This window comes from Oncorhynchus mykiss, chromosome 3 (genome assembly GCF_057628025.1).
Source record: "Oncorhynchus mykiss isolate SJ-2025 chromosome 3, ASM5762802v1, whole genome shotgun sequence".
In the NCBI taxonomy this organism is placed as follows: Eukaryota; Metazoa; Chordata; class Actinopteri; order Salmoniformes; family Salmonidae; genus Oncorhynchus; species Oncorhynchus mykiss.
The window spans coordinates 21,505,525-21,530,664 of NC_143024.1; the positions used below are offsets into that span (position 1 = coordinate 21,505,525).

The 25,140-nt window shown below is 43.2% G+C and overlaps 2 protein-coding genes across 2 annotated transcripts; one reads left to right on the forward strand and one right to left on the reverse strand.

Moving 5' to 3' along the window:
- Positions 1-2,707: 2,707 nt before the first annotated feature.
- Positions 2,708-15,180, reverse strand: flcn (folliculin). Its single transcript, XM_021589640.3, has 12 exons — positions 14,864-15,180; positions 13,062-13,265; positions 12,568-12,714; positions 8,120-8,341; positions 7,755-7,921; positions 5,889-5,980; positions 5,069-5,232; positions 4,741-4,854; positions 4,520-4,643; positions 4,181-4,309; positions 3,853-3,955; positions 2,708-3,536 (listed from the first exon to the last, which is right to left on the reverse strand). The coding sequence occupies exons 2-12, from the start codon at positions 13,263-13,265 to the stop codon at positions 3,329-3,331; spliced, it is 1,674 nt and encodes a 557-aa protein (XP_021445315.1). The 5' UTR covers positions 14,864-15,180; the 3' UTR covers positions 2,708-3,328.
- Positions 15,181-24,652, forward strand: LOC149984452 (leukocyte receptor cluster member 9-like). The gene is made up of 6 exons (XM_090224802.1): positions 15,181-15,488; positions 15,827-15,961; positions 20,522-20,603; positions 21,822-21,952; positions 22,058-22,387; positions 23,075-24,652. Exons 2-6 carry the CDS (start codon positions 15,838-15,840, stop codon positions 24,097-24,099), a joined length of 1,692 nt encoding a protein of 563 aa, XP_090080928.1. The 5' UTR covers positions 15,181-15,488; positions 15,827-15,837; the 3' UTR covers positions 24,100-24,652.
- The last annotated feature ends 488 nt before the right edge of the window (positions 24,653-25,140 follow it).

Here is a 25,140-nt window from a genome sequence, read left to right on the forward strand (position 1 = left end):
TAATTATTGAGACAGCGAAACATTTTTAAAATGATTTTGGTTCTGTACTCCAGCACTTTGGATTTGAAATGATACAATGACTATGAGGTTAAACTGCAGACTGGCAGCTTTAATTTGAAGGTATTTTCCTCCATATTGGGTGAACAGTTTAGAAATTACAGTACTTTTTGTACATAGTCCCTTCATTTTAGGGGACCAAAAGTATTGGGACAAATTCACTTATATGTGTATTAAAGTAGTCAAAAGTGTTGTATTTGGCCCCATATTCCTAGCACGCAATGATTACATCAAGCTTGTGACTTGGAGTCACTTTTATTGTAAATAAGAATATAACATGTTTCTAAACACTTCTATGTTAATGTGGATGCTACCATGATTACGGATAGTCCTGAATTAATCGTAAATAATGATGGACAAAGTTAGACTCAAAAATATCATACCCCCCAAAAATACTAACCTCCCATGTTATTGTACTGGTGAGAGGTTAGCATCTCTTGGGGTTATGATATAAAATGCTAACCTCCCATGTTATTGTAATGGTGAGAGGTTAGCATCTACTGGGGGTATGATATAAAATGCTAACCTCCCATGTTATTGTAATGGTGAGAGGTTAGCATCTCTTGGGGGTATGATATAAAATGCTAACCTCCCATGTTATTGTAATGGTGAGAGGTAAGCATGTCCTGGGGGTTTGATATTTCTGCGTCTGTAACTTTGTTTCATTGTCTACCCTACTATATTATAAGACCTAACGTTCCACCAGCGGGCTGTCCTACAGTTTACAATATCAAATCAATGGTCATGTGTAACCAACTGTATTCCTTTGTTCTGTGTTGGAAACACCATTTAAGTAAGTTTGATTCACTGGTACATACCATTTATAAAAAATAAATAAAAAACAAGCTCTCAAATTTCTCCCACTATTTTTAAGAACTATAATATAAGTAGAAATACACACGAAAATGTATGTTATAATATGCAGTAATTTGCACAATCATTATATACAGTACTTGTCAAAAGTTTGGACACCTACTAATTTCAGTGTTTTTCTTTATTTTTACTATTTTCTACATTGTCAAATAACACTGAAGACATCAAAAATATGAAATAACACGTATGGAATCATGTAGTAACCAAAAAGTGTTAAACAAATCAAAATATATTTTATATTTGAGATTCTTCAAAGTAGCCAACCTTTGCTTTAATGGCAGCTTTGCACACATACTCTTGGCATTCTCTCAACTGGCTTCTTGAGTTTGTCACCTGGAATGCATTTCAATTAACAGGTGTGCCTTGTTAAAAGTTAATTTATGGAATTTCTTTCCTTCTTAATGCGTTTGAGCCAATCAGTTGTGTTGTGTGACATGTTAGGGGTGGTACTTGGTAAAATACCAAGTCCATATTATGGCAAGAACAACTCAAATAAGCAAAGAGAAATGACAGTCCATCATTACTTTAAAACATGAAGGTCAGTCAATCCGGAAAATGTCAATAACTTTGAAAGTTTCTTCAAGTGCAGTCGCAAAAACGATCAAGCGCTATGGCTCTCATTGGCAACTAACTTCACCTCAGATTGCACCTCACAGTTCAAGTAACAGACACATCTCAACATCATCTGTTCAGAGGAGACTGCGTGAATCAGGCCTTCATGGTCAAATTACTGGAACGAAACCACTACTAAAGGACACCAATAAGAAGAGACTTGCTTGGACCAAGAAACCCGAGCAATGGACATTAGACTGGTGGAAATCTGTCCTTTGGTCTGATGAGTCCAGATTTTAGATTTTTGTTTCCAACCGCCATGTCTTTGTAAGAATTTAAGGCAAACTTAACCAGCATGGCTACCACAGCATTCAGCAGCGATACACCATTCCATCTGGTTTGCGCTTAGTGGGACTATCATTTGTTTTTCAACAGGACGATGACCCAACACACCTCCAGCCTGTGTAAGTTATTTGACCAAGGAGGAAAGTGATGGAGTACTGCATCACATGACCTCGGCTCCACAATCACCCGACCTCAACCCAATTGAGATGATTTGGGATGAGTTGGACCACAGAGTGAAGGAAAATCAGCCAACAAGTGCTCACCATATGTGGGAACTCCTTCAAGGCTGTTGGAAAAGCATTCCAGGTGAAGCTGTTTGAGAGAATACCAAGAGTGTGCATATATGTTGTCAAGGCAAAGGGTGGCCACTTTGAAGAATCTAAAATCTATATTTCATCATTTGTCATAATAAAGAAAAACCCTTGAATGAGTAGGTGTGTCCAAACGTTTGAGTGGTACTGTACATACGAGGTAAAAATAATAAAAACGAAGCCTCGTGCCAGTGGATTTTACAAGTCTTCTGAAAGGGATCAAATAACTACAAAAACAACTATTTAGTTTTAATAATGAGTTACTAGCTCGTTAGTGAAGAAGCCCCCTGCTGATGTGGTAGTGTACAACACAATGATATGTTGAGGGACTGAGAGCTCGTTATGCAAGGGTTTTGCGTGTCACCCGAAGACCGAGAACTGTTGTTTTACACCACTTGAGGTCTCTTGGCTGACAGCCACTCATTGTAAAAAAAGCATGTGAGAGGGAACTGGCAAAGGACACACGTTTTTTTCCCCTCCACTCTTTTTCCTTCTCCCTTCTTTCTTAGATTTAATGATTCTCCACAAGATGGTGCCAGTTGGGAAAAAGGATGAATGCCACACCAATATTTCAGTTTCAGCTCAAGCAGTTATTTTATTTGAATATCTCTGTACAATGTGTTAACAAAACTATTGAAACTTGTATAATAATTTAGACATAAAATTGTGGACAGTGTTCCTATAATAATTCCCATTTGATTTATAAAAAAGCCCAGATACATTATGTAAAACATAATAAGTAATTAGTATCTGAATAAATTAATTTAAAACTGACCCATGAAGTGGCTTTTTGTTCTTTATTGTGAAGGATGGATTTGAATCAAGTCAGCACCTGGACACAAACATATCCCTCAGTCTATCTGTCATTACTCACTCATTCACACTCGTTTTCTTTCCCTTTCTCTCTGTCTGTCCAAATACAGTAGTAGGTGCATGCAGAGGAGGCTGGTGGGAGGAGCTATAGGACGGGCTCATTGTCATGGCTGGAAAGTTATAAATGGAATGGTGTCAAATACATCAAACATATGGAAATCACGTTTGATTCCATTCCATTTATTCAATTCCAGCCATTATAATGAGCCCACCCCCCTATACCTCCTCCCACCAGCCTCCTATACTGAGATACAGTATATTTCACTCCAGCTGTATGGTCTCTCCCGCTACCGCTCATATTCTCCTCCACTGCTCTCTCACTGGCTAAGGGGCCTCTCCCCTCCTCTGACAGCGGTCATCAGATGGCTCTTGTAGGTCTTGCTGAGTCCCGTCATCCAGAACTTGAGCAGCCTGACGTTGTCCTCCTCCCCAGGCCCCGTGGCACCCAGCAGGGCCAACACCTTCTGGGTGTCCTCCCTCCCACGCCCATCTACCTTGGAGAACTTAAACAGCACCTTCACTTTACTAAGGAATTGAAAGGGTAGGGGGGGGGGGGGGGTTAAGGGGAGGATGGGTATGGATAGAAGTGGGAGGGAGAAGAGTTATTGGAATTTCCCAATAATTCTGGACTACATTAAGCATTCCACATCATCCTGTACTGCACAGCCAATGTAACCAGGCTGGGGCTTTGGGGGGTTTCATAGGGGGACTTGTTTGACTCTTTAATGCCCCACTATCTACAGTTGCATACCTACATACCTCTGTTTAGAAAAAGCCAAAGAAATGAAACTTCAAAGTTGAGGGAAATTCCCTGCTTATCAGAGGGGTTGTTGTTACTCACTTCATCCACTCCTCCTTCAGACACAGCAGACAGTGAGAGACCACGTCCACTGACAGGTTCTCATTGGACAACGCCACCTCCATCTTATTCAACAACGTGGGACCTTAGAGGGGGGTGGGGGGAAGAGAGAGAGAGAGAGGACGGGAGGGAAGGATAGAGAGCAAGGGAGGGGGAGTGATATGGGTGAAATTTCACATGACTAATTGCATCTCTTTGACCTTTGCCATGATTGTTAGCAACTAGAGGTGCCTTGAAGAAGACATGTATAATGTATACCTTCATGTTGACGATGTATATAGTATATTGTCCAGATGGGGTCTATCCTCACCTTTATCTGTAGGCTGTGAGTTGGTACTGCTGATGTTGAACTGATAGAGTGAGAGGATGTCTTCACCACAAGCAGCAGAGTACAGAGAGCCCCTCTCCAGACTGACCACATCCACCAACACTGAGAACTCTGGGAAGGGACACAGCAAGATGATCATATTTTATGGGTATTTTAGGATTCGAAACCTTTTATTTGTTGTTTGTTCTGTTCGCACTTATAACTAATATCATTATCATACAGTATTTTATTATTAGCATATTACTATCATATGTAATAGTGATTATAAGCAGACCTCCAAATAAAGCAGTAACCACAGTGATGTATTCTGGGTTTGTGTACCTGAGGAGCTGACGTGTGTGGGGATGGGCACGTCAGGGCTGAGGCCCAGGAAGTTACATCGGTATGCTTCCTCATACTGGGCGCTGTACGTCACAGAGCGGACACAGCCCACCGGGAGCAAGGCCTGATGGGATATATACCAAACCATGTGATTAGCAAAGAATGTTAGGAGGAATATTCTTTAAAGGGGGATACAATGAGTAAACTTTTGATTGGATGACCTTCAACATGGTGAATGCTGAATGGATGAGCCCTGGGTCAGCCCCTCTCAATATGACCTGATTTCCCATGAGCACGTGCCATGCTAGCTGGCGGAAATCAGTGGTCCCGAGCACCTGTGTACCAATCAGATAACAGATATCATCACAAGGAAACAGACAAGAAATGCATTCACAAAATAAGAGGATATTGGTTTCCCTCTATAACCAATTGGTTCACAAAGTTGTTTATTTTGAAACCAAGTGGTTAACAGAATTAAGTATGATGTATGATGTGTTAGAAATGAAAGTGTTCATGATGTGGTAGGGAGAAAGGCACACCAATGTTTACCTGTCTTAAATGTCTCAAGGACCTGAACTTTGGACCAGGATACCCCTCTGCTTTCCCCTCGTCAAACAAGAAGTCTCTGTACAGCTCGCTCTCCGATTGGTGGCACTGGGGTCTAGACCCGCCCCCTTCTGCTCCTTCCCAGCAACTCATTTCCTCCTCTTGCTCTGAGAAGACAACAGGACATTGTTAAAAAGACATACAAATCACCCAATATCGGGACTTATTCCAAGATATATACTGTTATTTTATTTAAATTGATTTAGCCAGGATAGTGAACAAAGTAACAATTGCAACTACTTTCCTGATTGGAAGTTTTCAAGTGTCATAGTGACTTGCAATATCAGAGCTGAACACGGGGGAGCAATGGAAACATTTTTGGCCCAAGAATGGTCATCAGAATGGAATTTGTGTGATATGGTTGAGTGAGTCACATCGTAGCTCTCTGTCCTCGTGGTCTAACCGTGTTAAACACACGTTTACTGTAGACACGGACTCCTGTTCCACTCTGGGCAAACACATGACTTCTCATGATAATGCTTTACCCTGATATCAGATCACACCCTTTTTATTCACTTCTTTTAACTTGAGCCATATGGGGTAATATGTCTCTCTGACTAGTGTTAAACTGGTCTCACGGTGTCTTCCACCTCTAGAGTTATCATGTCTGTCTCTCTATGAGCACCAGTGCGTACCTGTCTGTATCTCTATGAGCACCAGTGCGTACCTGTCTGTCTCTCTATGAGCACCAATGCGTACCGGTCTGTCTCTCTATGAGCACCAGCGCATACCTCTCGGTCTCTCTATGAGCACCAGTGCGTACCTGTCTGTCTCTCTATAAGAACCAGTGTGTCCTCTGTGGGAGCTCCCTCCAGCAGCTTCTCTGTCAGACGACTACCACAGGCCTTCAGTAACCTGCAGTAGAGGAGAAAACACAAGAGAGTGTATCAAACAACTGGGATAGACAGATACAGTGCCTTGCGAAAGTATTCGGCCCCCTTGAACTTTGCGACCTTTTGCCACATTTCAGGCTTCAAACATAAATATATAAAACTGTATTTTTTTGTGAAGAATCAACAACAAGTGAGACACAATCATGAAGTGGAACGACATTTATTGGATATTTCAAACTTTTTTAACAAATTAAAAACTGAAAAATTGGGCGTGCAAAATTATTCAGCCCCCTTAAGTTAATACTTTGTAGCGCCACCTTTTGCTGCGATTACAGCTGTAAGTCGCTTGGGGTATGTCTCTATCAGTTTTGCACATCGAGAGACTGACATTTTTTCCCATTCCTCCTTGCAAAACAGCTCGAGCTCAGTGAGGTTGGATGGAGAGCATTTGTGAACAGCAATTTTCAGTTCTTTCCACAGATTCTCGATTGAATTCAGGTCTGGACTTTGACTTGGCCATTCTAACACCTGGATATGTTTATTTTTGAACCATTCCATTGTAGATTTTGCTTTATGTTTTGGATCATTGTCTTGTTGGAAGACAAATCTCCGTCCCAGTCTCAGGTCTTTTGCAGACTCCATCAGGTTTTCTTCCAGAATGGCCCTGTATTTGGCTCCATCCATCTTCCCATCAATTTTAACCATCTTCCCTGTCCCTGCTGAAGAAAAGCAGGCCCAAACCATGATGCTGCCACCACCATGTTTGACAGTGGGGATGGTGTGTTCAGCTGTGTTGCTTTTACGCCAAACATAACGTTTTGCATTGTTGCCAAAAAGTTCAATTTTGGTTTCATCTGACCAGAGCACCTTCTTCCACATGTTTGGTGTGTCTCCCAGGTGGCTTGTGGCAAACTTTAAACAACACTTTTTATGGATATCTTTAAGAAATGGCTTTCTTCTTACCACTCTTCCATAAAGGCCAGATTTGTGCAATATACGACTGATTGTTTTCCTATGGACAGAGTCTCCCACCTCAGCTGTAGATCTCTGCAGTTCCTCCAGAGTGATCATGGGCCTCTTGGCTGCATCTCTGATCAGTCTTCTCCTTGTATGAGCTGAAAGTTTAGAGGGACGGCCAGGTCTTGGTAGATTTGCAGTGGTCTGATACTCCTTCCATTTCAATATTATCGCTTGCACAGTGCTCCTTGGGATGTTTAAAGCTTGGGAAATCTTTTTGTATCCAAATCCGGCTTTAAACTTCTTCACAACAGTATCTCGGACCTGCCAGGTGTGTTCCTTGTTCTTCATGATGCTCTCTGCGCTTTTAACGGACCTCTGAGACTATCACAGTGCAGATGCATTTATACGGAGACTTGATTACACACAGGTGGGATTGTATTTATCATCATTAGTCATTTAGGTCAACATTGGATCATTCAGAGATCCTCACTGAACTTCTGGAGAGAGTTTGCTGCAGTGAAAGTAAAGGGGCTGAATAATTTTGCACGCCCAATTTTTCAGTTTTTGATTTGTTAAAAAAGTTAGAAATATCCAAAAAATGTCGTTCCACTTCATGATTGTGTCCCACTTGTTGTTGATTCTTCACAAAAAAATACAGTTTTATATCTTTATGTTTGAAGCCTGAAATGTGGCAAAAGGTCGCAAAGTTCAAGGGGGCCGAATACTTTCGCAAGGCACTGTAGAACACTGCCCGACCACCTCTAATGTTGACTCTATGTCTGCCATTGTTTAGATGAGTAATCTTAGTGATCGTTAGCGACAGTTAGCCGTCTCACCAGCTGAAGGAGGAGTGTAGGCTAGCCCAGAGGTTGGTGTGCTGGGTGAGGGAGGGCAGGGAGCGGGCCGCGTTACCACTCCTCTGGTGGGGGAAGACAGCAGGAGAGAACACGCTGTTCATCCTCACCGCCCTCTGAGGACACACACACTGCTCACTGTCAAACACCTGTAGAGGATAGGGGGAGGGGGGAGAAATAAGAGGGAGAGAAGTCAAACATTCTGTCTGGTAGTAAGAGTTTGTGTTCATGTTTATTTGTCTTATGTTTAATGTTCACGTTATGAATAGTAAGTGTGTTTTAATGTGTGTGTATATATCTATGTCCCATTCATTTAACATTGTGTGTTAGTTTGTGTGTGTCCTTACCTTCAGTGCTGTGCTCTGTAGACTCTGTATAGTGAGTCTGAGGTGGCGCAGCAGGAAGGGCCAGGAGTTGATGAGGTAGATCCTGTCCATGGCTACCATGACGATACTGTACCACCGCTGAAAGCCCCGGGCCAGGCTGTCCTTGATGAAGAACGTGTGAGAGAACACAAAACCATGCTGCTCATCCCCAAAGAAGATAGGACCCTCACGACCTGGACACACCTAGAGAGGCAGGGAGGGAGAGAGGCAGATGAGAGAGGGAGGGTACTGAGGAGAGAACAGACATTAGGAACAGAGCAAATGGAATGGCATCAAACACCTGGAAATCATGTTTGATGTATTTGATACCATTCCACTGATTCCGCTCCCGTCATTACCACAAGCCCGTTCTCCCCAATTAAGGTGCCACCAACCTCCTGTGATATCTATCTATCTATCAGGGGTCTCCAACAGGTAGATCACGCAGTAGCTCGCAGCCCACCAATGAGTAGCACCCCAAACAATTCTGAAAGTACATGCAATTTTCACGTGTTCCACCGCAAACAAATCTCACAAGTAGACTCAGACACGGCAAGCTCCCAGCTACCATCTAATCAACGCAACATTGACATTATTCCACCGCTGGTTAGTCACTAGGGCCTAAAGTCACGTTACCCTAAAGGTGCAGGTGAACATTTTTGTCTCATCTGTGATATTTTGGTTAAAATAATAAAATTTGGTTTTGGTTTTGGTTATTTTTTTAATTTTGGTTAAAATAATTAAATTAAACAATTTACTAGTAATACATTTATTGTTTTACAAACATTAAAAAGAGGTGGTCGGATCTTTCCACGAAGGGGTATGTTGTTCCTTCATAGCGTAAAGCTGTTGGTACTCGTCGATTTCCCTCAGGATCTGCTTGGTATCCAGATTGGCTCTATACTGAAAACAGTTGTTTTACGAAAAGATAATGAGTCTTTCCCACGACGACGACAGGTGTCTGTAATACAGCCAGTTAGCACTCGCGGAATCCCCGCAACAGAAAAAGCAACACAAACTTGCAGTCCCAGCCGTAAAGGCTAACCACGTTGTGGAATCCTTAGTAACAAAACGTTAGGTCAGATTAATATCCATTTAACGAAAAAGTTTTAATGTAAACAACAAACCGAGTGTAGACAGTACAGTGTCCTGTCGCACGCTCTCTTTTTGAGTGTAATTTTAGCGGGGGGGAAATATTTTGTCTGGTAAAAATTCTGAGTGGCTGGTAGATTTTTTTTATCTACCTGCCACAGTGGCTGGTGGCCCAAAAAGTAAATGCTATGCCCTGTTGGCCCAAAAAGTAAATGCTATGCCCTGTTGGCTTAAAAAGTAAATGTTATGCCCTGTTGGCTTAAAAAGTAAATGTTATGCCCTGTTGGCTTAAAAAGTAAATGTTATGACATGTTGGCCCAAAAAGTAAATGTTATGCCCTGTTGGCTTAAAAAGTAAATGTTATGCCCTGTTGGCTTAAAAAGTAAATGTTATGCCCTGTTGGTTTAAAAAGTAAATGTTATGCCCTGTTGGCTTAAAAAGTAAATGTTATGCCCTGGTGGCCCAAAAAGTAAATGCTATGCCCTGTTGGCTTAAAAAGTAAATGTTATGCCCTGTTGGCTTAAAAAGTAAATGTTATGCCCTGTTGGCTTAAAAAGTAAATGTTATGCCCTGTTGGCTTAAAAAGTAAATGTTATGCCCTGTTGGCCCAAAAAGTAAATGTTATGCCCTGTTGGCTTAAAAAGTAAATGTTATGCCCTGGTGGCCCAAAAAGTAAATGTTATGCCCTGTTGGCCCAAAAAGTAAATGCTATGCCCTGTTGGCTTAAAAAGTAAATGTTATGCCCTGGTGGCCCAAAAAGTAAATGTTATGCCCTGCCCTGTTGGCCCAAAAAGTAAATGCTATGCCCTGTTGGCTTAAAAAGTAAATGTTATGCCCTGTTGGCCCAAAAAGTAAATGCTATGCCCTGTTGGCTTAAAAAGTAAATGTTATGCCCTGGTGGCCCAAAAAGTAAATGTTATGCCCTGTTGGCCCAAAAAGTAAATGCTATGCCCTGTTGGCTTAAAAAGTAAATGTTATGCCCTGTTGGCCCAAAAAGTAAATGCTATGCCCTGTTGGCTTAAAAAGTAAATGTTATGCCCTGTTGGCTTAAAAAGTAAATGTTATGCCCTGTATCGCTTAAAAAGTAAATGTTATGCCCTGTTGGCTTAAAAAGTAAATGTTATGCCCTGTTGGCTTAAAAAGTAAATGTTATGCCCTGTTGGCTTAAAAAGTAAATGTTATGCCCTGTTGGCTTAAAAAGTAAATGTTATGCCATGTTGTCTTAAAAAGCCACACCCAATAGCTGCCAATTAATTTCCAGCAATATTGCACCTGTTTGTCTGTGTGGTGCACACATTTGTTCATCACTCCGTGTGTAGCCAGTTGATGTGATAACCATCTCGTGGGTTGATAGATACTTCCCCCAAAACCTTCTCAATTAAATGTTAACTGCAAAGTAGGCTTACCTGGCAGAAGTATATCATGAGTAAGTATATCATTTGTATCTATTAGTTGGTTATTTGCAAACTTTGCCATGAAATGAGCAGCAGCAGCGCAGAACCATCGCTAGACCGGCACATTCCTCACTCCCTAGGCGCAAGGTGGAACTATACTTCAAAATAATTTGTTTTTTGTTTTCTTCCAGACCCCCCAAAAAAGTGTCTTCTGCTGTGATTTAAGCATTGACATGGACTCAGCACATCCAATTTCATTGTTTCTCAATGAACAATTGTAATTTTCAGAGTGAAAATTCAAACTGAAAACATAATTTGGGAATATACAGTTGAAGTTGGAAGTTTACATGCTCCTTAGCCAAATACATTTAAACTCAGTTTTTCACAATTCCTGACATTTAATCCTAGTAAAAATTCGGTGTCTTAGGTCAGTTAGGATCACCACTTTATTTTAAGAATGTGAAATGTCAGAATAATAGTAGAGAATGATTTATTTCAGATTTGATTTCTTTCATCACATTCCCAGTGGGTCAGAAGTTTACATACACTTAATTAATATTTGGTAGCATTGCCTTTAAATAGACTAACTTGGGTCAAACGTTTCGGGTAGCCTTCCTAGCGTCCCACAATAAGTTTGGTGAATTTTGTCCCATTCCTCCTGACAGAGCTGGTGTAACTGAGTCAGGTTTGTAGGCCTCCTTGTTCGCACACGCTTTTTCAGTTCTGCCCGCAAATTTTCTATGGGATTGAGGTCAGGGCTTTGTGATGGCCACTCCAATATCTTGACTTTGTTGTCCTTAAGCCATTTCGCTACAACTTTGGAAGTATGCTTGGGGTCATTGTCCATTTGGAAGACCCACCTGCGACCAAGCTTTCAACTTCCTGACTGAAGTCTTGAGATGTTGCTTCAACATTTCCACATCATTTTCCTACCTCATGATGCCATCAATTATGTGAATTACACCAGTCCCTCCTGCAGCAAAGCACCCCCACAACATGATGCTGCCACCCCCGTGCTTCACAGTTAGGATGGTGTTCTTTGGCTTGCAAGCCTCCCCCTTTTTCCTCCAAACATAACAATGGATATTATGGCCAAACAGTTTTGGAGCAAATTATGTCAATTAGCCTATCAGAAGCTTCTAAAGCCATGACATCATTTTCTGAAATTTTCCAAGCTGTTTAAAAAGGCACAGTCAACTTAGTGTATGTAAACTTCTGACCCACTGGATTTGTGATATAGTGAATTATAAGTGAAATAATCTGTCTGTAAACAATTGTTGGAAAAATGACTTGTGTCATGCACAAAGTAGATGTCCTAACTGACTTGCCAAAACTATAGTTTTTAAACAAGAAATTTGTGGAGTCGTTGAAAAACGAGTTTTAATGACTCCAACATAAGTGTATGTAAACTTCCGACTTCAACTGTATATAAAATATTTTATAGGGCCCCCCTTAGAGTTGTTTAACCATTATTTTACCAGAAAACATAGTGTACAATAGAAAGTAGTGCACTAAGGACCCGGGGAAGAGTTGCAGGGGAGAGAAGAAGAATGTGCCTATTTGAAAGCTTGAAAAAAACATTTACATTTTTTTTTTACAGTAGCTCTCACGCTAGAAAAGGTTGGAGACCCCTGATATATATTGTCACATACACCGGATTGCTGCAGTGAAATGTCTTGTTTTATAGGGTCAACCATAGTACAGCACCTCTGGAGAAAATTAGGGTTAAATGCCTTGCTCAAGGGCACATTGACAGATTTTTTACCTTGTCGGCTTGGGTATTGGAACCAGCAACCTTTTCGTTACAGCCCTAATGCTCTAACCGCTAGGTTACCTGCCGCCCTTAACTAAAGGCTTGTGTATTGACAAACAGTCATGAGTCTTAATGCAAGACAAATGGCAACACGCACGCTCACAAATACACATGAACACACAGGTGGTTACCTCACAGCTGAGGCTCCGTACGCAGGCCTGGCGGACCACACTGAAGAGCTGGGGTTGTCTGGGGTGTTGGTGGCTGAGGAACCGGATGCCTGTCTCACTGTCCACGCTGACGAAGCCAGGGTGAGACGCTGGGAGAGACCGGCAGCCCTGACAAAGAGATGGAGAGAGACAGGGAGTGAATGAGAGAGAGAGTGAGTGAGTAAGAGAGAGTGAGTGAGAGAGAGGGGAAGAGGGAGAGAAAACGAGATGGCCAGAAAGAATAGTTATTAGACAAAACAAATGAGTCAATGTCCTTTCTATTCTGTCCGTTCAGCCCTTCACTCATCTCACACACATCTCCCACTCACCTCGCACACATCTCCCACTCACCTCGCATACATCTCCCACTCATCTCGCACACATCTCCCACTCACATCTTCCACTCACCTCGCACACATCTCCCACTCATCTCGCACACATCTCCCACTCACATCTCCCACACATCTCCCACTCACCTCGCACATGTCTCCTCTCTGTGTAGCTGAGCTGTTTGCCCTCATGGTGAGTCCCTCTCCCTCTCTGTCCGACTCTCTGTCCCCGGGTATGGGGGCGCCAGCCTGGGAGGGTGTGGGGGACGGGGGGTGCAGAGCCTCGGTGCAGAACAGGGTCCGGGGGCCATGGAGCTCACAGAAATGACAGAGAGCTACCAGAGCATTCATCTGAAGGGGGAGAGAACAGGGCCGGCACACCCGTTAGGCAGGATCAGGCGGCAGCCTTCAGTTGCAGATTGACGAGGGTGGCATTTTCCAAGCTAAACTGACCAAGAAGTACCAACAACACGCTAGCCTTCGGAGTTCAGTGTATTAGTGGGGTTTGAAAAAAACACCCCGTGTCCCTTGCCGCTATTACCGAATTTCCTGGAATGGCACAAGGTTGGTATTTAAAAAAAAAAACGTCATTGTAAATTAGAATTTTTTCTTAACCGACTTGCCTAGTTAAATAATAAAATAAGTCTAGAGCAACTTGCAGTAGTGAGTGCATATATTTTCATATTTGTTCATACTGGTCCCCAGTGGGAATCAAAATCACAACCCTGGCGTTGCAAGTACCATGCTCTACCAACTGAGCCAAACGGGATCATACGAAGTTGTGACAGTCTGGATACCGCCCAAGCCTACTTACTGTCTAGGAGTTTCACCCATTGAGCTAAATTGTCATGAGAATCAATGGCTTCATGTTTGTATCCATACATTTTTAACGAGATGATCATAGCGAAAAATAAAATACTTCTGCATTTCCCGCTGTGTAAACACATTGATTCTCATTTCATATAGGATCAGGACAACTTCTGATAAAGTTGGGTAGTTGATATTCAGAGCTTAAGGAAACAAAAGTATAAGTCACAGGAATCAGAATCAGAATTAATAAAGCCAATGCAATTGCCTGTTTTACAAAAGGTAGGCCTACCACATGGATGGGCATTCTTAAAATGGAATGGGGGCCTAAACTGTAGGCCACACCTCAGTAAGCACGGGCCAATATCTTTTGAATGTCTTCTTTGGGTGCTGTTCAGACCGGCATCTTTAAAAAACATTTTTTTTAGGACCAGCCTTGATTTCAACATCCATGGACCAAAACAAATCTGAACCAAACATAGACATCTATATTTGGTCCGGTCCAGGCTTGATTTCAACCTCCACAGACATATGGTCCAGACCAGCCTATATTTGGCCCGAACATAAACGTCTACAATTGGTTGAGATTAGATCCGGTCCGGACCCAAACATTTTACCAGACTAAATCTGTACCAATCATAGACATCTATGTTTCACAAGTTTGGTCAGTAAAAAAAAAGTACAGTACAATACAGCAGAGCACAGTATAGGAAAATATAGTTCAGTACAGTACAATAACACAGTACAGTATGTACTCCACCGAAGACGACTTTTCATTCCTAACCTAAAATAAACCTAACTTAAACGACAGGAAAATAAATATGTTAGATGGCTTTTTAACGTAATTTTGTTTACTGGGACCATTCTAGTTTGGCGAGGTATAGGTCGACAATTTGCTTTGCCTGGCCTATAGCTGCAGAACGGCCAGCACCTGGCCCGGGAGAGAACGGCCAGCACCTGGCCCGGGAGAGAACGGCCAACACCTGACCCGGGAAGAGATGACTGGTGATCAGAGGTGTGTTATTGTCAATGCTTTGTCTTTGGATTCAGTGTAAACATTGATGATGCATCTCAAAATGAATTGCTGGGGAAAGTTTCCTACAACGTTTCTAAATGGAAACCTATAAGTCAAGCACACTTACCTTGATTTAAGCAGCGTGAACAATCACTGCAACAAATTACAGGTATTCAGATTGCATCAAAACATCACAAAAGGACATTACTGACAAGCTAACCCCTAGCACAGCACGAACCAATGTCTCGAAAATAGATCATGATCATTTTTCTTAAAAGCATGGGAAATAAGTCGCCAATGCACACGCAAGTTCTAATTTCTAATTAATTCACAAAAGTAGTCTTGTTGCTGTATTAGCCTTTGTTTATACTTTTTCACTGCTCTGATACGCTCGCTCTCTAGGTTAGTGGTAGTCGTCATGTGATGAGGGGAGTCACGCGCTTTGGATCCAGGAGGACAGCACAGATGACTCACAGTTTTGCTATACTCTCTTCGGGAGGAAATTATAACAAACTATCGTCAATTTATAAATGGCCTAGTATAGAAAATATTATAGTATCAATTATTTTGAGGATTTGAATGATTATTTAAACGAAGAGAAGAAAGCCTGTTCTCGTCACTGCGGTACATAGACCTACATTTCCCACAAGTCCCCTCAGTACAAACATACCAAAGGTCAAAGTGCACATATACGGTAGTTTCAGACAGAATCTTTCGTATATCTGTTTATAAGTCAGAGGGTGTACATTCAGGTAACTAACAACAATAATGTCTCATAATGCATATTTTATACAGTACTACATTATCGTTTTATTAATGTTTAACATTTTGGTGGCATTGTATAACTTGTTATCTTGACTCTTGGGTGTGTTGTAGCTACATCCTCATTAGGGCAGGCTACCTCTCAGTTCTCCTTAGTTTAGGTAGCTACTATAGCTACATTGCACAACTTACCTCTAAATATATAGCTACTATATTTACAAAATCATTGCTTAATTGATTGATTTATTAACTGGTTGTCCTTGTATTGCTATGTTAACAGTGAAAAACAAAGTTAACACTTTTGTATAATAATCGTTTACACCCACAGGTTGATTGACTATGGCGTCAGAGGAGACAGGTGTGCCTTTGGAGGACAGGAGAGCACAGGAGCATAGAGCTACAGAGGGGCCAAAGACAGAGGTCCCAGCCAGTCCCAGCCAAGATAGACCTCAGGTGATAGCAGGTAATTTTTTGTCATTCAGTTGGATTCTGTGTGCACTGCTGGTAGGTGTAGACATATGAGATGTATGCCTAACTAGGGCATATACGCTTCTTTAGAGGCAGAGCAGAAATTACGGTGAAAGAGAACGTTCATATTTTGATAATTACACAACACTGAAGTTTATCTAGGTATGATCAAATTATGAAGGACCGTTTTTAATATCGAGGTACCGAGGAAGTTGGGTGTTCACCAGTCGAGGCTGATGGGAGGAACTATATGAGGACGGGCTCATTGTAATGGCTTGAATGGAATACATGGAACGGAGTCAAACGTGGTTTTCATATGTACGATGTGCTTGATATCGTTCCAGCCTTTTCAATGTGACCATCCTCCTATAGCTCCTCCCACCAATCTCCACTGGTGTTCACCCCATCCTCATCTTCTCTGAAGGAAGTCTGGGTTTGCCTGTTCCACAGAAATTCCACACTGTTTGTACCTTAAGCTACACTCGCAATAACATCTGCATGTGACCAATACGATTTGATTTGTGTTGTTAGGTTCTAATTCTCAGAGTAAATAACTCATCGGACACCATGAAAGCTTAACCAAGTTTATTTCTTCCCAGAGGATCAATACAGCTGCATTAGACAAAACATGATTCTACCAACACAAGTATATATTCTCCAATTTAGGCACTCCTCCTTCTCTCTAATCGTTACATCTTTTATGGTTCGACAGGAAGACGAAGTGATAGGGTAATAAACCATTGTTTCTCTCTTAAGGGGATCTGATCTGACCTCAGCCCCCTTGATGCCTAATCCAAAGATCTCCACCCGTATCCGCTATAGCAATCCTGTGACTTCCTCCTGTCCACCCAACACATTCCAAAGCCATCTGGCTCCTACAGATAACCATTAACTTCTGATGTAAAAACCAGTCTCTATCACTCCTCAGATACTATACTTCTGAGTATAACAGTGTTCCAAGTTTAACCCAGAATCTAACAGTGTATTCATCAGACAGTATGATCTCTCTGAGATCTGCTTGTATTATTTATTACCTGTTATTACTTTTCTATTATCTCTCTATTTTCTTTTTCTCTGCATTGTTGGGAAGGGCCCATAAGTAAACATTTCACTGTTCGTCTACACCTGTTGTTTACCAAGCACGGGACTAATAACATTGGATTTGATATTTGGGAGAAAGCAGTGTTTTTCCCACTTGTTACTCCCCCACTCTCTCTGAAAGCTCCTGGTAGAAGTTGTTCTGAAGCACAGATCGAGTATCAGCTCACTGTCTCTAACTTCTAAGGAAAACACAGAACTAACCTAGGTCAGTGTCTAGGGCTGAGTTCTTCCTACTCCTACTTTTGGGAAAGGGAGAAACCAACCAAACTGTCTGTGTACCCCCTCTAGTGTCATTAGGAGTAGGTTCTTTGGCATTAGGTGCCAAGAACAGATGGAATTACACGTGCAATGTTTTATGCACTATCATACTTCTTATGGGAAACCCCTCCTAAGGACAAAATATGTGCCTTTACACACAAGTAATACTGCAGATGTGTGTCATATACGGTGTAACATTCATGTTGGGAAATCAGTGACAGCTAATACGTTGGGAGATTTATGAATGGAAAGGCAATAATGCACTTGTCAAACCTGTTCCACGGAGGAACGAGTGCAGGTTTTCACTCCTCCCTTGTTGATGAATTAACAACCCTGTTGTCTAGGTATTAATTGAAAGGAAAAACCAAGAACCAGCAGACACTAGGTCCTCCATGGAATGAGTTTGACACCCTTGACATAATGAGTCCTGGTTGTCCTAATCAGAAGTTGCACAACAACAGGCTCATTAAATCCTCAACTATGACATCATTCAATGCTCTAGAGTCATTGCATTTACCACAAATCTACCATTTCCACCAGGACTGTGTGCATAATTAAACATGATTCTCTTGTCATTCTTGTACATGTCATTCTTGTACATGTAAACACCAATGTCTCCTGGGCTAGGGGCATCACTGGCAGTGAATCTGATTTAGTCAACTTTTATCACTTACAGTGGGGAGAACAAGTATTTGATAACCGGCAAAATCGGCAGGTTTTCCTACTTACAAAGCATGTAGAGGTCTGTAATTTTTATCATAGGTACACTTCAACTGTGAGAGACTGAATCTAAAACAAAAATCCAGAAAATCACATTGTATGATTTTTAAGTAATTCATTTGCATTTTATTGCATGACATAAGTATTTGATCACCTACCAACCAGTAAGAATTCCTCACAGACCTGTTAGTTTTTCTTTAAGAAGCCCTCCTGTTCTCCACTCATTACCTGTATTAACTGCACCTTTTTGAACTCGTTACCTGTATAAAAGACACCTGTCCACACACTCAATCAAACAGACTCCAACCTCTCCACAGTGGCCAAGACTAGTCAGCGGTGTAAGGACATCGGGGATAAAATTGTAGACCTGCACAAGGCTGGGATGGGCTACAGGACAATAGGCAAGCAGCTTGGTGAGAAAGCAACAACTGTTGGAGCAATTATTAGAATATGGAAGAAGTTCAAGATGACGGTCAATCACCCTCTGTCTGGGGCTCCATGCAAGATCTCACCTCGTGGGGCATCAATGATCATGAGGAAGGTAAGGGATCAGCCCAGAACTACACGACAGGACCTGGTCAATGACCTGAAGAGAGCTGGGACCACAGTCTCAAAGAAAACCATTAGTAACACACTACGCCGTCATGGATTAAAATCCTGCAGCGCACGCAAGGTCCCCCTGCTCAAGCCAGCGCATGTCCAGACCCGTCTGAAGTTTGCCGATGATCCAGAGGAGGAATGGGAGATGGTCATGTGGTCTGATAAGACAAAAATAGAGCTTTTTGGTCTAAACCCCACTCGCCGTGTTTGGAGGAAGAAGAAGGATGAGTACAACCCCAAGAACACCATCCTAACCGGGAAGCATGGAGGTGGAAACATCATTCTTTGGGGATGCTTTTCTGCAAAGGGGACAGGACGACTGTACCGTATTGAGGGGAGGATGGATGGGGCCATGTATTGCGAGATCTTGGCCAACAACCTCCTTCCCTCAGTAAGAGCATTGAAGATGGGTCGTGGCTGGGTCTTCCAGCATGACAACGACCCGAAACACACAGCTAGGGCAACTAAGGAGTGGCTCCATAAGAAGCATCTCAAGGTCTCGGAGTGGCCTAGCCAGTCTCCAGTCCTGAACCCAATAGAAAATCTTTGGAGGGAGCTGAAAGTCCGTATTGCCCAGCGACAGCCCCGAAACCTGAAGGATCTGGAGAAGGTCTGTATGGAGGAGTGGGCCAAAATCCCTGCTGCAAACCTGGTCAAGAACTACAGGAAACGTATGATCTCTGTAATTGCAAACAAAGGTTTCTGTACCAAATATTAAGTTCTGCTTTTCTGATGTATCAAATACTTAAGTCATGCAATAAAATGCAAATTAATTATTTAAAAATCATACAATGTGATTTTCTGGATTTTTGTTTTAGATTCAGTATCTCACAGTTGAAGTGTACCTATGATAAAAATTACAGACATGCTTTAGTAGGAAAACCTGCAAAATCGGCAGTGTATCAAATACTTGTTCTCCCCACTGTATCTTATTTCACATTGTATGATATAGTATACACAGTAATCCTACACCTGTTAAGAAAATGTCAATGTCGCGCAGTGATTACATTTGTGTGTTTTCTAACCTGCATTCTCCTTCTTCAGCTCCTCCACCTCTCTCACTGGCACTCAGTCTGGCCTCCTTTTTTGAACTGCAGTTCAGTCTTAGTGATACTCAGCTCCACTCTCTGTTCCACCACCATGTTCCTCAGCTCCACTCTTGGTTCCACCACCATGTTCCTCAGCTCCTCTCTCTGTTCCACCACCATGTTCCTCAGCTCCTCTCTCTCTTCCACCACCATGTTCCTCAGCTCCACTCTGTTCCACCACCATGTTCTTCAGCTCCATTCTCTGTTCCACCACCATGTTCCTCAGCTCCACTCTCTGTTCCACCACCATGTTCCTCAGCTCCATTCTCTGTTCCACCACCATGTTCCTCAGCTCCACTCTCTGTTCCACCACCATCTCTCTCAGCTCCTTCAGTTCAGTAAAGACTTGGTCAGGTTGGCTGGTCTGGCAAGTTGCGTGTCTGGGGCTCATTTCGGGGTCATCATGACCTTGTTGAGTGAAGTCATTCTCCCTGACTGCTCCAATCTCTCCATGAACCCATGAACTAATCTAGTCTACTGGGCTCAGCGACCCCCCCCCCCCCCTTCTTTTCAGTATGTACACACTGGTCTTGGTTGACCAATACATGGGAATTTAAAATGTGTTCTCAATGTAAAACTAGGTAAATCCAAGGACACTGATAACACAGAGAACACTGGGAAGCACAACCTACCATACAGATATTATATAAGGCCATACAGATATTATATAAGGCCATACATATATTATATAAGGCCATACAGATATTATGTTGTTTTGTACTGACTTTGGGTGAGACGGGCTGCAAAATAACTGCCCCCTCATCTCTCCTCTCTCTCTGATGTTCCAGGCCAGGAGGAGGGAGCAGGTGTCTGTCAGTTCTTCCTTTTGGGAAAGTGTCGTTTTGGAAACAGGTGTCGTCGATCTCACAGGTCTGTAGCTAACACGATCACCACCGACCTGTAAAAAAATTGTTATATACCAGAAACTATGACAGGGCAATGGCTAAGTAACATTGCATTTCGACTTTTGATGGTGCCATGTTGGAGACTTCTATTTCCCTCACTAACGTTAAACATCAGCTATCTGAGCAGCTAACCAATCGCTGCAGCTGTACATAGTCCATCTGTAAATAGCCCACCCTCTGTAAATAGCCCACCCAATCTGCCTACCTAATCCCCATATTGTTTTTATTTACTTTTCTGCTCTTTTGCACACCAGTATCTCTACTTGCACATCATCATCTGCTCATTTATCACTCCAGTGTTAATCTGCTAAATTGTAATTACTTCGCTACTATGGCCTATTTATTGCCTACCTCCTCACGCCATTTGCACACACCATATATAGACTTTTTTTCTACTGTGTTATTGACTGTACACTTGTTTATTCCATGTGTAACTCTGTGTTGTTGTTTGCTCTGCTTTATCTTGGCCAGGTCACAGTTGTAAATGAGAACTTGTTCTCAACTAGCCTACCTAGTTAAATAAAGGTGAAATAAAAATAAAATAAAACTGTGATGTCTAAACATGCCTTTAACATTCATGCAATTTATTAACAAAAATGAATTAAATTGTATGATGCATAATGTTTGTGCAGCCCTTGAACAACTGAAAATGCCCAGGGGCTAGGGGCTAATATTTACTCAATGTTCAGTATATTTCAGACTTCTAACCACTTGAACAACTAAATAAGACTGAAAGACAGAAATCTTCAAAGCATATAGCTGCCAGCCCTAAACAGATGGCCCTCAGAATCTCTGAGTCCTCCCTCTCATCACTAATCCTTCTGCCTGGCGACAGTGGAATCTTCAGAGGAAGACATTGTTTTTCCTCCTGTGAGAAGCAGCATCTGTGGTATTGGCTCTGTCTGCCCTCACAGCAAACAGAGCCTCTGAACCAAGTGGTAATCAAGTCATGTAGCACAGTAGAAATATAATAGATAGGTAGTTAACTCCATAGGATAAGAAAGTGAAGAGGTAGAATAGCAGAGTTAAATGAATGTATCTGTTTAGACATCTAGATAAACTTCTTAAAATACATCCATCTGAAGGTCACTGTCCTATCAGTATGAGGAAGACCTAACAGGTTAGCTCTTACATTGACCAGAGTGATAAATACAATCCCTCTTTCTCCTTCCTTCTTTCTCAGCACTCCAACATTAGATGACCCAGAGGCTGCTATAGACCAGGAAAACAGGAAGGAGGGAGAAAAAGAGGGACAACTCAAGAAGAAAGCAATAGGGAATAAAACAAACCAGCCAAAAGACACAGAGGGAAAAGGTACAATTTCCTCCATTAAATCTAACTGAGTATATGAGAATCCACTAAAATACCTGTTTACTGCAAACTAAGTATAACTAACTAACAAAGAGTTTCTCCCCTCAGGATCAACCAAGAAGCCCCGCATGCGTACAGCCGATGACGTCATCTCTCGGATCCTGTGGGACCCGTCGGTGGAGCCGGCGGACTTTGTGGTGGGGTACGTGGACCGCTTCCTTGGGGTGCTGGAGCGGCCCTTCTCTGAGTTCAACTGGGACACCGACCCCTGCGATTGTGACTACTCCTCTGAGCTAGCCCTGCCCAGACACAGGATTCAGTACTTCACCCATATAGGGCGTAGAGTCTGGGACCGCAACAACAGGACTGACAGGGTGTTTGGATCCACTGGACAGTGTCTGGCAGCCCCCTTTGGGCAGGAGGAGGAGCAAGAGCAGGGTAAGAGAGGGCGAGGAGGAAGCAAGGGTGAGGGAGGGTGGAAGGTCGGGAGAGAGGGAGAGGGAAAGGAAGGCGAGAGGGCGAGGGAGGGAGGGAGGGAGGGAGGGAGGAAGGTAGGGAGAGAGGGCGGAAGGTAGGGAGAGAGGGCGGAAGGTCGGGAGAGAGGGCGAGGGAAAGGAAGGCGAGAGGGCGAGGGAGGAAGGTAAGGAGAGAGGGCGAGGGAGGGTGGGAGAGGGCGAGGGAGGGTGGGCGAGGGTGGGAGGAAGGTAAGGAGAGAGGGCGAGGGAGGGTGGGAGAGGGCGAGGGAGGGTGGGCGAGGGTGGGAGGAAGGTAGGGAGAGAGGTCGAGGGAGGGTGGGAGAGAGGGTGAGGGAAGGAAGGAGAGAATGCGAGGGAGGAGGGAGGGAGGGCTAGGAAGGTAGGTAGGGAGGGAGGGTGAGGAAGGTAGGGAGAGAGGGCGAGGAAGGTAGGGAGAGAGGGAGGGAGGAAGGTAGGGAGAGAGGGAGGGAGGAAGGTAGGTATGTAGGAAGGGAGAGAGGGAGGGAGGGAGGGAGGAAGGTAGGGAGGGAGGGAGGAATTTCCACAGCTCTAGAACCTGGATTAACATATTGTTCTACTTCACTTTGTTAGTTTATAACATGTTTTTGTCATAATGTTTGGTTAACCTTCAAAATCTGCTTGTTGGCAGGGACAGGGACACAAGAACAACAAGACCCAAAAAACGACCACCGTGAATCAAGAGAAGAACAAGATGGCATCATCACTACAGAGGAGGGTGAAGAGTCCCTGATAAAACAGGATGTTGAAAACGGACACTTGGAGGAAAGAAATCAGAGCAAGACAAGTATTCAGGTGCCTGAGTCGACCAGACCAGGCACAGGAAGTACTCCACTGAACCAACAGGAAGCAAGAAGAGAATCAGAACCCTTGGAAGAGGAAGTTGGGAAAGATTCAGTTTTAGTCGTCATAGCAGACCAGATGTCTCTATCCCAGAGTGAAAGCGAGAGCAGGGGGGAGGAAGGTGAGAAGGAGGAAGAATGGAAAGATTACTGGGATGGAGAGAAAGGCCCAGACCTAGCCCAGTGTCCGTCTGTACCTGTGGAGCAGAGAACAGAGAGGGGTGGAGGCCGGCCTTCCAAACGTAAGCCCACCCACTTCATCACCTTCCGGGCCAACACTCCCGCCATCCTCTCCTCCTTCCAGCACCTTCAGGAGGAGCTCACCTCCCTCCTCCCCTCATCCGCCCCTCATTGGTTGCCCCCCTCCTCCCTCCACGTCACCCTCTGTCACCTGGTCCTCCCCGGCCCAGCCGAGGTCATTGCCGCCGGGGAGATGCTCCAACGCTTCGCCTACCTGGACCGCAACCCCCCTGTGGCCGTCTCCTTCCCCCTGAAACTGAAGCACTTTGGTGGGAAGGTTCTCTACCTGAGCCCCCAGCCTCAGCCCCACCTCCAGCAGCTAAATGCTGGCCTACAGGAGGCCTTCAGAGAGCAGGGCTGGCTGCACAGGGACTCCTTCAACCCACGCTACCATCTCACCCTGGCCAAGGTGAAGGACCAGGAGGAGGCGAGGGTGTTTGAGGGGGTGGGGGAGCTGAAGGTGGGTAAGGGGGTGAATTTTGGGCGACTGCCTATAAATAGGCTACACCTGTGTAGCATGGGGATGACTGGGGATGGGTTTTATGAGACACTGTGTTTGGTCAATCTCCGGTGAGATGTAGGTGTGTGTTTGTTTAGGTATGGAGGTGCTATTTTACAAAGCACAGAACCCACATTTCCACACCTGTCTCCATAGTTTTACATTTAAAGGTGCAATATGCAGAAATCGCTCCGCCATTTCCTGGTTGCTGAAATTCAAATAGTTTGTTCACAAACTGAAATTAGGCAAACAAGCAATCATTCCTGGTTTTGTGTAGAGAATAATTGTACCATCTAAACCACTGTAAAATATATTTTCAATAACCAAAATATTGTATTTTCAGCTTTTTGAAGCTGGTGTACAAAACCGGAAGTAAAAGACACAAATGATTTGTTGTGTCTTTTACTTCCATCAGGGTAACTGCATCTCAACCAATCTTTTCTTACTTTGCGTCTACATAGATTATTTTATAATTAATAAGATGAATTTAATATGAATATTTTAATATAATCCAACAGAAACCCACTGATCGCTGCTACGTTGATCATGTAAAATGTCTGCTTTTACAAAGAATTATGACCTTTGGATTTGAATTGCCAAGGACATTAAATATTGAACTTGTAATTTTTGTGAATGTCTGAGTGGTGATATTTCTGTGTAACAGCAGAGGGATGGACAAAGGAGAGAGAGGGATAGGGTAGAGGGAGGGATGGAGAGGAGCGGGAGGGATGAAAAAGGAGAGAGAGGGATGGAGAGGAGAAATAGATGGAGAGAGGGGGATGGAGAGTGAAGAGGGACGTATGATAAAGGAGAAAGAGGGATGAAGGGAGGATAAGATGAGGAGAGAGGATGGCTGCTACAGTATAGTGCTGGGTCTAAGTGAGAGCCATGGAGGCACGGTTAACTCTGAGTAACTCTTGCATACGTAATACAATTTTCTCTCTTTTCCTCCTAGATACACGCACACTAGTGTGTTCTCTCTCTCTCTCTCTCTGTGTCTCTCTCTCTCTCACTCCCGTACGCTCCCTTGCTCGCATTATCTCTCTGACTCCCTTCCCCCACTCCCTTTCAGTGACACAGAAAAACGAATGCCACCCCTCGCTCTCGCTCTCTCGT